The sequence below is a fragment of the Trichechus manatus genome, unplaced genomic scaffold (genome assembly GCF_000243295.1).
Source record: "Trichechus manatus latirostris isolate Lorelei unplaced genomic scaffold, TriManLat1.0 scaffold00140, whole genome shotgun sequence".
NCBI classification, from domain to species: Eukaryota; Metazoa; Chordata; class Mammalia; order Sirenia; family Trichechidae; genus Trichechus; species Trichechus manatus.
This window is the reverse complement of record NW_004444076.1, coordinates 6,542,535-6,555,832: the sequence shown is the minus strand read 5'-3', so window position 1 is coordinate 6,555,832 and position 13,298 is coordinate 6,542,535. Positions and strand designations below refer to the sequence as shown.

The following is a 13,298-nucleotide window of genomic DNA, read 5'->3' as shown; positions in this document are numbered from 1 at the left end:
TTCACTTAGAGTCAGGCATCACGCTTTTAACTATGACTAAGTTGTGCCAACTGTGTAAGTAAAACCATGCTGAGGAGAAACATAGGGCCCATTTCTTCTAACCTGAATGCCCTGAACTCCTTGGGAAAGTTATTTCAGCTGTGATCTAGATTTCTGTTTTGATAGGGAAGTTTTCTTGGCTTCTCCAAGCATGGTTAGCTTGCTGAACCACCATGTGTTGCAATGAATTATTTACACATTTATTTCATTGAATTCTAATTTTTTAGAGGCTGTCACCACATTAATACTTGTGTGCCTGCATGCCTAGCACCTTGCACAATGCATAGGAACTACTATGTGATCAGTATATATTTGATAAATGAAAGAGCTTTGCAAAATACAAAACATGTTATTTAAATAATGATTTTTCAGGAGGTGCTATCATAATCCCAGACTGACCAAAATTAACAGCCTGTAGTAGCACCTGCACTATCCCTCATAGATCAGTCCCTCTTATAGGACTCCATAGATTATAAATCTCATTCTTAGGAAATAGAAGTATTTAAAAAGTATTTAATGTCACAAAGTTAAATAACAGTCCTCATTTTATAAGTAACGCCCCCCCAGAAAAATCCATCCAAAGTCCCATTTCATTTTTAAAAAACTGTATTTCATAAAAATGTTATAAATTTGCATTCAAAGGAAGTACTATTTTATAGTTTTCCTCTTAACCATGTGTCATAGGTTTTCTCCTTTTATTGTGCTATGGCAGCGATCAGAAAACATTCTTAAAGGGCCCAATAGTAAATATTTTAGGCTTTGTGGGCCTTTTTCTTTCACAACTACTTACCTCTTCTCTTGTAGCGTGAAAGCAGCCCTAGACAGTATGTAAACAAATGGGCATAGCTGTCCTCCAGTAAAACTATATTAACAAAAATGGGGAGCTTTCCCCAGACTCAGTTTGCTGACCTCTTTTCTATGAAACTCGTATTCATCATTTAAAATGTTATATAATATTCCTTCATATTAATATATTATAATTTATTTATTCAATCCTGTCTTTGGACATTTAGGATAGCCTTCTTTGTTCTTGTTTTTTAACTTTTCTGTTTTACTAAAATGAGCATCGTCCTGTATATAGCATTGTTTTGGTTTATGCATATACAATAATTTATATGAGGTAGATTTTAAGAACTCTAAAAACACTGTCAGACTGCTTTCTAAATAAGCAAGGTGGAGGCATTGGCCTAACCCCACCTGGTCTGTCTTAGCAGATGCAACAGGGGAGAAGAGAAGATCCAGTGCCAATGAGAAACACTTACTTGAACTCTAAGAACTTCAGATTGGAACCATATGAGGTTACTGATATTTGACTGTTTTGATCTACAAAATCAGTAATTTTATGTGTTTCAGCATAATAGAAATAACTTTCATTAACCTTTTCACCCAGTGCACCCTCTGACATTACAACTCAGTAATGTCATAGGCCTTTATTTCAGTGTCCCTAGTCCTGAGTTGGGGCTTTTAGCAGACTTGAGAAATGATGAGCTGAATTCACGCTAGTGGATATATTCTTAACCAGAGGTAGGTAGATGGGCTTCAGAATGTCTTGAACCACCAGGATGTAAGCAAGATGTGCAAATGAGTAGCCTACAGTAACTTAACCCCAGGCCATATAGCATAGTGAGTGGTGAATCTCAGCATTCAAATTCAGCTCTTTTGGATTCTTAGGCTATCCATTTTTAACTCTACCCCCAAATAGGAGTTTAACTCAGAGTAAGTCAGCTTCAATAAGGTAATTATACCGTTAAGTGTAGTTTAGCCCACACATTCTGTTAATCTAGGGGTTAGCAAATTTAGAGGCCTGTTTTTGTGAATACAGTTTTATTGGAACACATCCATGCCCATTCATTTATGTATTCTCTATGGCTGCTTTTGCATTACAATGACAGAGTCCAGTAGCTGTGACAGAAGCCTTATAGCCTGCAAGCCTAAAATATATCTGGCCCTGAACTTTTACAAACAGAATTTAGTATCAGATTAGATAAAGCAGCCCTGCTGACACAAATGGTTAAGCACTAGGCTGCTAACCCAAAGGTTGGCAGTTTGAACCCACTCAGTGGCTCTGCGGGGGAAAAAAACCTAGCAGTCGCCTTCTGTAAAGATTACAACCTAGTGGCAGACATCAGTAAACTCATTGCTACCTGGGGTCCCTATGAGTCAAAGGGGACTTGAGGGTACCTAACAACAACAACGACAGATTAGATAAGAGGTCAGCAATCATAGCCGATCTGCCAAAACCAACCTGCTGCCTATAAATAAAAGTTTTGTAAATGAAAGTTTCATTGAAGCAGCTAATAGCTTTGCTAATTTGTCTATGTATTGCCTTTGTCTGCTTTTGTGCCGCAAAGGTAGAGTTGAGTACATGGAAGTGGGACAGAGACCCTGTGGCCTGCAAAGCCTGAAATATTTACTGTCTGACCCTTTACAGAAAAAGTTTGCTGACCCCTGCATTATTTCATAGAATCCCAAAATGTTGACACCTTGGAGGACACGTTGCCACTCTCCTCGTTTTACAGATGAGGAAGCTGAGGTCTAGTAAAGGTTTGCCCAAAGTCCCACAAATAGTTTGTTCTGTAAAATTTCATCAGTGTCTAAAAACTGTCCGTGCCCAACTCTTTGCTCCTAGAAGAAGTTCTGTGTGACCTTTTTCCTCTCTGCCTCCCACACTCTCAGTCAGCATTACTTGGCTCTCCTCCAAGAGGAAAGGGTGTAATATGGGTGCCGTTAGGCTCTGGAGCCAGAGCATCTCGGTTCTAGTCTCAGCTCTATCACTTTATAGTTATGTTTCCATATAAACATTGAAACAAGACAAAGGCCTATATTAGTGAAATAAAGTGGAGTGACTATTTAATGATCAGGTTATGTTAGTCCCCCTCATAATCAGAAGAAAGTATTTTGTTTAGTTCTATGGAACATTTCCATAATTTGCTGATGGGGATTTTCTGTGAATGGCGAAGTAGAATCTGATAGACTGAGTTTGAATTAACAGCTCTGCTACCTGAGGTTTAAAAAAAGAAAAAAGTTACGTCCAGTTGTGTCCAGTTGACTCCAGCTCATGGTGCAAATGGTTAGTGCACTTGGCTGCTAAATGAAAGGTTGGAAGTTCCAGTCCATCCAGAGGTGCCTAGGAAGAAAGGCCTAGCAATCTACTTTCAAAGAATCAGCCATAGAAAACCCTATGCAGCACAGTTCTACTCTGACATGCACGGGTTGACATGAGTCGCTACCTTAGGTAGAAACTACCTATTGTCTCTGAGCTAAGCCTGCACTTCCTCATTTGTAAATGGATTTACTGATGCCTGCCTCTTCATAGGCTTATTGCGAGGATGAAATAAGATAATGTACAAAATGTCTGGAATGTGGCAAATGTTCTAAAAATATTAGTTTCCTTCCTTGCCTTTCATTCTCAGAATTGTTTTGTGATGTACATTGCTCTTCCCTTTCTATAATTCTCAGAATGTAACCTCTCAGAGTGAAGTTTTTATTTTGATTGGCAGAGGCATGTCCTTAAGGGAAAACTAAAATCGTGCATCTTTACCGTTAATGAAAGCCAGGAAAGTGGACCTGAGAGTTGGACAATGATTTTATTTGGCCTTTCCTTTCTTTATTTGATTGCAGTACAAACAAGAGGGCAGCAGGGTTACCAGTTATTGCCAAGAGACGATGCCGGGGTGGGTACATGATGTGCTGGGCCGGAACTGGGCTTGTTTCACCGGAAGGAAGTTGGGAACTACCTCTGAGTATGTGAGTGTTAATGCAGCACACCTTGAGAATCTTCAAGAAATGTGAGTTGTCACAAGCAAAAGTATTGTTTAGTTTTGTTTTACTATGTATGTGTGTTAATTCTTAGGGATTTTTATTTTGATTATATGATATATATTTTGCTGTAAAACATATAAAACTTTACTGGAAAAATATTGACTGATATAATTGAGAGAAGAACTTTTTTTTTTTCAAAGCAATTTAAGAATAACAGAGCAATTGATGGCTTTTATAAACGTATATAAAGGATCACAGAACTGCAGTGACTAATGAAGAAAAATCGTTAGTTACCATGTAACAACATGTTGCATAATACTTGTAGATAGATATGATTATGTTGCAACCCACTGCCTTAGAGTTGATGCCCACTCACAGTGACCCTGTAGGACAGAGTAGAGCTACCCCATAGGGTTTCCTAGGCTGTGAATCTTTAAGGAAGCAGACTGCCACTTCTTTCTCCTGAGGAGTGGCTAGTGGGTTCGAATCGCCGACCTTTCCATTAGCAGCCAAGTGCTTTAACCACTGCGCCACCAGGGCTCCATGTTGCAAGTATAGGCAGTACTAACTGAACATAAATTTTAAACAAGGCAATAAGTAACAAATTAAAATTCTTAGTCAAAATTTATACTGTTAGCTCTACTTTAAGTAACTTCAAACCACACAAATGAGATTTCAGGTTTTATTCGTCTTGGAAGGAAAAGATAAAAAAAAAATTTTTTGATGGTGGGTAATAATAACCTTCCTATTTTAATTAGTTTGAAATCCACTAAAAGTTTACCTGAGTGAATCATCCAAAACCAGACAACGCTGGCAGTGATAGACTGTGGAGCAAAGAGGTAGGGGGGATGAGGTTAAAGAGGATGAATTGTAATTATCAAGGAAAAGGCTGGCCAAGATCTGAAATAATCCATCCCCTCCATTTTGAATTTAGTTTAAAAATTACTTTGTTTGGCTTGACCCTTGAGCAGCACATTTCCTGCTAAGCCATTCATTTTTCACCCCACTGTTGAGGATATACTGTGGATACTATACTATCATAGTCTATTTGATATTTCACACATTTTTTCATTTAATGAAGAAGCTACTAACTGAAGTGCTCAGATCTACGCTGCCTCATCTGTAAAATGAGCATTTAAGATCTTTTTCAGCACATAATAATCTGTTGTTCCACAGTAAGGTACATTATTTTGGATTCCCTTGTATCTGCTAAAAATAATAGTGTTTAAGACCTGTGATGGCATCTTGTCATTATTGTAAAGCATAGGATGTTTTCCCAGACGGTTCAATAAAGCAATTAGGGCTAGTTACCACTGCTTCTCAAATTCAGTCAATAAAATAGTGATTCTCGTTAGTGGAAAATGTTGCAAGATAAGCATTTATAATATAAAATTTACTCTTATCCCTAAGGAAACAGACAACTGTAACTTGTTTTTGTTGTTGTGTTAGTGTAGTTACAAGTATAATATAGACAGTTTTATAGTCTGTTTAATAAAGGTATCTCTCTGGTTTCATATTTTTCAGCAAGTGGGAAACAACTTTGATAAAAGCAGTATCAATGTGGTTGCATATTTTTTTTATTTTCACTGCTCCCACGTTCTTTGATATATCAAAACACTCTCTTTACAAACATCTGAATTTAAAAAAAGAGAAAGAACATGGTATATACCTACAGTGTTACTCAGGTCAGGTATGTTATGCTTTGCATAACTTAATGTTAATGAAACTCTTGGATAATGAAACATACTTAAAGCAAACTACAGAATCTTTTATAATAGGAATAATAACAGTGAGTTCCTAGCATCTGGCACATAGGTGCGATCCATATTTGAGTTAGGTGGATTAGTCAACTCCCTCAAACATGGAGGTGCTATTATACATGTTTGAAGTAAGAAAAATCAACTCCTTCGATTTTTTGCTTTGTAAACATGTTCTTTGTATATTTAATTTATTTACGTCTGTATTTGAGCATTTGGCATCAGGTAAATGAGTGATTCTCAAATTTAACTGATGATGTAAATCACCTGAGGATCTTGTTAAAAGGCAGATTCTGATTAAGGTGGTCTGTGCTGGGTACTTAGAATCTGCATTTCTATCAAGCTGCTGATGTTACTCATACAAGAACCAAAATTTGAGTAACTAGAATGTAAACCAAGCATCAATATGGAATTTTTTTTTTTTTGCATCTTTTGGTTATAATGCTTGCTGTGTTATATATAAATTGTATACAGTTTATGCTGTCCTCTTCTTTTATTTTTTCTTATTACAAACGTTATAAAGGCACGTTGTAGAACTTTTAGGGGGAAAAAAGTAGTGGTCCCATGCCACCACTCACCGATCACTATGGTTAGAATTTTTTAATGTATTTATAATGTAAGTATATATACTTCTACAAAAATTTGTTAATTCTGTATAAACATTTATTTACTGCGTTTTATTTAGTATGTATGAACTCTCTTCCATATCACTCGATAATCTTCTAGACATTTTTACTGAACAGACTACATACTAAATGAAGTACTATTACTTATAAATCAGTCCCTTATTTTTAAACATTTATTGAGATTATTTATAATCTATCACTAGTATAAAAAGTGGTTCTTGGGTGGAATAACCTTATACATATATGTTAGTGAACATGAACTTTTCATAGGAGACAAATTTTAAGTTTTTTTAAATGTAGATTGCAACATTGCCTTCTTAAAAGATTATACCACTTCCAACTTAGGCACTGAGTATAAGAGTAGTTGTTTTAATGGGATCTATTTACATCCGAAAGTATTTTACTTTTGTCAACAGGTATTCTAATAGGCTTTACAAATATGACCCCAACTTTGTGAAAGCTATCAATGCCATTCAGAAATCCTGGACTGCAACCACATACATGGAATATGAAACTCTTAGCCTGAGAGACATGATTAGGAGAAGTGGTGGCCACAGCCAGGGAATCCCAAGGTAATAAAGAACATCTCTTTATCACTGATAAAAATATTCCTGCTGAACCCCATCTTCCCTCCCAGCCAGCCCTCTCTGTGTTTCCTGCCATTTTATTGGTCATCCCACTTTAAAGTTTTTATGTTATCTTTTTTTACCCCATCTCCTCCTACTCATACTTACTCGATTGCTCTCCAAGCCCTATGTATGGGTTTTGCTTTCACAGTGTCTGTCACTTCCATTACTCCCTTCCCATTTTCTACACTCTGGCTTAGCCTTTGACATCTCTGTCCTGGATTGTGGATCGGTCTCCTGCCTCCTATTCTTTGGTCCTTTTTGGTCTCTTCCCCACCTTGTCTCAATTCTTATCCATTCAGTGAACTACTGCCAGTTTCATCTTCCTACACCCCACTCTAATTGTGTTACTTCCTATTGTCTATATCTAAACGTATCTAAGTTTGACCATAAATGTATTTACTATCTTGACATTGATTTGTTTTTGAACAATATGACACACAATTACCTAAAATTTTTCTTTCATTTTAATTTTGTTCACTCCTTTGTGGCACTCCTTTGCCTTAAATACTCCTCAACTTGCCGACAATAAATGTCAAGGTTGCCACCATAAATGCCAAAATTCTCTCCATGCTTTAAGGTCCTGCAAAAAAAAAAAAAGGTTCCTTTTTTTCTTTTTTAACTATACCTCTAATACCATTAGCCAGAAGAGGCATTTTCCATCTTTAGCTTACATACCCCACAGTGTATTTCTTACTTGGGGAAATTATGTCAGAATATTTTGAATTTGTATAGTCTGAAATGTGGTAGATTTTTTAATTCCCTCAAAAGTATAAGAGGATCTAGCAAAGAGTTTGTCATGGAGTAAATAGCCAGGGATGTTCCTGTGATGTCATATCTGCTGTAGGAGAAACTGATAATATGACTGAAGGCTAGGGATCTAGGAGCTGATAGGGAGAGCTACCAAGAGCTCATAAATTGTGTAATAGGTTTTTTTTCCCTTAGTACATTGAAGCATTTTCAGAGAATACTATGATTAATTCTCCTGTATCTATAGAATCCTAAGTTAAAATTTTATTGCTTGAAAAGACCACTAGTCAGTTATTCAACTATCTAAAATGTATCACTAACGCTTTTTCATCTGCCAACTAATAATCCGAATCCTGTGGCATTTTCTACCATGAGACTATATGGAGTTTTTTTCCTATCCAACTGATAGCATCTTTCCATACTTCTACCCCTTTCTGAAAAAAGCCTTATATAGTAGTTCTCAAAGTGTATTCTAAGGGATTTCTAGTCCCATGAGATGCTGTGGTGAAGAGAATTTAGAAAAAAGAATATAAAATATCCCCTTCTCAGGATCACTAAAAGGAGTAACAGTAATAGTAGTAGTGTGTTTGAGTGAGACAGGAAGATGAGACCTGGTCAGCAACAGGATTGGAAGCATGCACCCAGAGGAGTGAGTGCTCCATTCTCATTAGCATTGGGGTCTAGGGAGACTCACGGCCTCTGCCTCAGAATCTGAGCCTCATACACACTTCTTTGCCACGTGTCACGTGCCATGTTTCTGAGGAACTCTTTTTATGCTTGGGGTTTTCTTTCCTCCACTCAACCACTTTTGTTTTAGAGAAGGACTGCTTTTAAGGCTAAAAGGTTTAAGATTAGGAGATGGGATTGAATGTAGTTGGAAATAGTGAAGCAGACATTATGGTCTAGTGAAGCAGACATTATGGTCTAGCTGCCTGGTTTTCATTAGCATTTGTATATAAATTGGTTCTGTTGTAAAAATCCAGTGACAGGATTGAAACTCTCAAAGAGAGATTCTTAACCTGAGGTTTGGGGTGGGGGGTCTGTGAAATGTTGAAGTTATAGACCAGATTTAGCGTTTTCTAAATGTATCTCTGAGTCTAGAGCTTTTATGAGACTCTTAAAGAGTCTGGGTCCAAAGGATTAAGAGCCACTAATGTGCAGTCAACTTAAAATGTTTGCAATTCTGACTTCTCCATCCCTCAAACTCCTGTTTCAGTCTCTTCATTTTCGCACCATTAAATCTCAGTTCTCACATTGTTTTTGCTTTGTGTTTGTATGTGTGTGTGCGCACACACATTGATGAGTAAACACTCTCCCTTACAGAATGATAGGAAGAAATAAGGTAACATTTGAGTGTCTGTTTCATGTCATATATTAACTTAAATGTGTCAGCATCTTATTTAATTCTCTTAATAATGCAGTGATTTGGATAATGATGATGGTAGTTACATCATAATAGCTGCTATTTATTAAGGATTAATCAGGCATTGTTCTAAGCACTTTATAATCATTATTGTATTGAATTTTCATGACTCTTTGAGGTAGATAGGATAATTCCCATTTTAATAGGCTGAAGTTTTGTAATGCTAAGCTCTTTAAAAGTAAGTGGTGAAGCCATTTGTAGCAGGTGCATCTAACTCCGAAACAAACGCTCTGAAATTACATCATGCTGCCAAACTTCTTGTTTTATCCTTCATATTACTTAATATATCCTTAGGTACACACAAGACAATCAGTTAATACTGATTGAATGATACATATTGATAATATTGATTATTGATAATAATTATTGATATTAACCAGTGTGATTGATTGAATCTTTTGGCCTTTCAATCTGGAATAGCAGAAACTGTTTCATTTCTTTCTAAAATTTATTTGCATCCTAGTTTTTATTCATAAAGCTCAGAAGAAGTTTTATTTTTTTCCTCCCACTCTCTGTAAAACTATCTATAAAATATAGCATTGTATGTGGCCTGGTTATTCCAATAATACTTGGGTATTCTTCAAGTTGTATGTTTTAAAGAATATTTACATTATTATTAACATTTTTGTATTTATTATAGTAATTTCTGTATATTTGCTATCTCTTAATGTTGTCTTTTATATAGTGAAAGTCTTTTGTATAGTTGAAGATAACCTCATATTCATCTCTGTATCATAAAACTTCTAGCAACGTCCCTGGCCTAGAAAAGTACTTTAGTGAAAAATGAATTGATATTTCTGTCTGGAATATGCTGTCTGTTCTTTACAATTGTTAGTGTTATGATTGCTACACTTGAGTGAGTCATTTTTTCTCTCTTTGTTCTGTTCACTTGCATTTTGTCATAGCATTCACTTGTATCGTCTCTCAGAGAAGTGTACAAGAGAGAGGGAACCGCTTGGGAATAGTTGCAGAGGGCATGAAGAAGTCCAGAAAGAATCTTTGCCAGTGACTAAATTGGAACTTGGTAAAAACCAACTGAGTAACCACTAAAAACTTTAGAACAGTGTGGTGTGATGATGAGAAGTTGAATAAGAAATTCAAGTAATTTACAGTGGCAGAAAAATAAATCTTTTACCCTAACAAAAGTGTTGAGGGACCATAGAGGAAGTGGGTTGGTGTTGGGGGCTAATGGGTGGGGGTTGATATGTGAGCAGTCCTTAAAATTAGAAGTTAGGGAAGAACTTTAAGGGGAAGGTTCTAAGGAGCATCAGCACAAAAATTTGGAACACAGCATTTGATGGGCTCTACGAAACTTTAAGAAGTTTAGTGAGTATAGAGCTAAAGTGCTATAATTTTTTTGTTTGCTTAATCTCTAATATAGAGAGGCTTGTAGAATAGAAATTTTCTTATTTCTAGAAAATGTCTAGCCATTCATAGGCCCAGTCAACTTTCCTCTGTGTGTCTCATTTTATAATCACATCATGTAAAGTGTAGTTCTGTAATGATGAAACAGTTTTATCTATTGTTTGTGGAGCTTGTCTACTGACTTCTTACTTAGATCTTTTATTTCTGTGCCTACTTGACTTCTTTTCCAGCCACTCCATTGCCACCAACAAACATCAGCTATAAGTCAAACATCAGCTATTCCTCCATTTCTCTGTACCCTTTTTATGCCATCCTCAACTTCCTGTATCTCCTCTCTTGGTCAAAATCTATCAAAAGTGAGTATTTGAGTGCAGCTGTTTGGGCATACTAAACCATAGTGATGTTCAAAACCACTGTCATTACATAGGTAAAAAGGACTGTTTGTGGAAAAGAAAGTGAATAATGAAAGCTGTTCATACAACTTAGCGAAAGACACATTGAAACACTCATGAGACAAGTGTTCTTTGGGTCTGAATCTACATCCCAGCCAACAGTTGAAATCATGGACTTAGAGATTTAAGAAATCATCCTCAAAGGAAAGACTGTTCATTAATGTCAAACCTATACTTCCATCCTAGGCCCAAACCGGCGCCAGTGAACAATGAAATACAACAAAAGATTTTACATTTGCCAGCATCTTGGGACTGGAGAAATGTTCATGGTATCAACTTTGTTAGCCCTGTTCGAAACCAAGGTAAAAAAAAATTTTTTATTTTCTATTAATTCATTCTGAAATACTTATTTAATGTTTTTTACGTATCAGGCTCCTGAATAGATTCTGGGGATAAAGAGATGAAATGGGCATTTTCCACATCAATAGAGGAATGGAAAATATAGTAAGGCCATGAATTCCCACTTCTTCCTTTTGTATCCATGGCAGACTTTGGTAAAAGATAATCTTTATAATTGAGCTCAGCATTTCCTAATAATCGTTCTGAATATATTATCCAGTTAGCTAGTGCCAATAAGCAGAGTGGACATGTAAGACAAACTCATTTTTCCCTCCTAGTAGGAGTAACTCATGTGGAAACCAAGAACTGCATCCAGCAATTAGTGCTGTATACTATTTTAAATGTGAATCTAAGAAGATTTTAGCCAGGAATAACTCCCATGACTTGAATTATAAAATTGATCTTCCTTCTGCAAGTGGTTTCTGGAATCCTTCTTTGCTTTCTACTCTGTGTCCCCATCTCCATCATTTAGTCTTTAATTACTACATAAGCCCAGAAAATAGGTCCTTCAATTTTTTTCTTATAAAGTTGGCTTTTTTTTTTTTTTTTAGCTGTATGAGAACCTTTCAATTTATACCAGAATACGATATTTGATGCTAAGTATTAACTGGGCTTCTTGATTAGAGTCCTGTGGGCAGAACCCAGGTTTGCCAAAAGGTCCATTATAATTGCATTTTATCAGTGATTTTCAGAAATTTGATATAGTATGAGTTGACTTAATAACTCTTCCTCTAATTGCTCTCTTGACAGAAAATTACACTGTTATGCTAAGTTTTAGCCAACAATAACTTGGAAAATCATTTATGCAGTACTCCGGTTTATAACATCTAAGCTCATTTTGAAGATAATCATAGTATGCATGACTGATTTGTTACTATAAAATAGGTGTAGTAATTGCTATCTGGAAACATTCTGATTAGCGTCTCCTTGGAGGACTATAAGTTAATAACACCCAAAGATAAATTTTTCTCCCCTTTTTCTAAAAATTCAGTAATAAACAGCCTCTCCCAACATTGAATTCTTCTCAACATTGAATTCTTGTAGAGTGTTTTGAATGTGCAGCATTTTGACAAAGCATGATGTCAGCAGGCTTCCTATCACTCACCTGACACCAGGGGTCTCAATTCTTAGTCTTGGCATCAGTAGTTCTGGAATCTTCAGCTTTGGAGAAGTGTAAATCCTAAGATCCTTCCCTTCCTTCTCTTTCGTGAAGAGAGGATTAAAATTTACTCTGTCATCAAACAGACATTCTATGCCTGTTTGTGAGGATTAAGTAAATAATGCATCTCAAGTGTTGAGCACAGGGCCTGGCAAATAGTTAGCCCTCAATAATATGAGCTATACTATTGTATTGTTTTTGTTGTTATATATAGAATACCTAATGTGTAGGAATTTTTTTTTTTTAATTACAGAGACTATACAGACCTTGTCCTAGATATTTATAGTTTAGTAAGATAATCAAGCAAAAAATTAAAGTACATATGATAACTGATTTAATAAAGTGTGTTTAGAACTGAGTGGGAGCGTTGGAGAAAATAGAAAAGTTTAGTTGCATTCACTTCCTGAAAGATATGATTGACTAGTAATATGAGACAATAATTCAGGAAAAGGAAATTAGAAATACTAAAGCCAAATTCTTTGACATTGGTTTTCTGGTAGTCTGGGTAAAAGCTATTATTGTCTGCAATGTTTTCTATTCTTGGAGTTGTTATTACGAATGGTTTGTACAGACACAGACAATTTAAAAGCAGAGAGCTTTGATGGATTAATTGCTTTTTAATTGACCCTTCATCTTTAGTATCTTGTCAGATGCTTGAGAAAATAATGCAGTTAAAGGCTCCTCTTTTGACTTCCTTTTGGTTTTCTGTACTTTAAGTTGGTAAACGGCTAATCATTTTCTCTTCCTGTTAACTGGCCTATTTGGAAATTTCCACTAACTTTAGTAATATCAGTGTGCTATATAGCTTAGAATTCAGAATTAGCCTCAGTTAAAGGAATTCACAACTTTTCAGAGAGCAAATCAAGGGTAAAGAAAACAGAAGTATTAGGAGGGCAAATGAGGTTTTACCTTTACACTTGAAAGCAGCTTTATTTACTAGGCTTATAGATAAGCTTACTCGAAGTGTGAGGGAGAAAAGAAGCTAGGAAATTGGATGAAA

At 36.0% G+C, this 13,298-nt stretch overlaps 2 protein-coding genes across 2 annotated transcripts in view; one reads left to right on the top strand and one right to left on the bottom strand.

Annotated features, from left to right (window-relative positions):
• Positions 1-13,298, top strand: part of CTSC (cathepsin C) — a 42,707-nt gene that overhangs the window by 20,385 nt on the left and 9,024 nt on the right. The window contains exons 3-5 of the mRNA XM_004385533.2: positions 3,661-3,827; positions 6,601-6,756; positions 10,987-11,102. Of these exons, the coding sequence (XP_004385590.1) occupies positions 3,661-3,827; positions 6,601-6,756; positions 10,987-11,102 (439 nt within the window). The remainder of the gene's footprint in view (positions 1-3,660; positions 3,828-6,600; positions 6,757-10,986; positions 11,103-13,298) is intronic.
• Positions 6,818-13,298, bottom strand: part of RAB38 (RAB38, member RAS oncogene family) — a 157,342-nt gene continuing 150,861 nt past the window's right edge. Inside the window, exon 4 of the mRNA XM_023739808.1 lies at positions 6,818-7,393. The gene's annotated coding sequence lies outside the window, so the exon portion shown is untranslated. The remainder of the gene's footprint in view (positions 7,394-13,298) is intronic.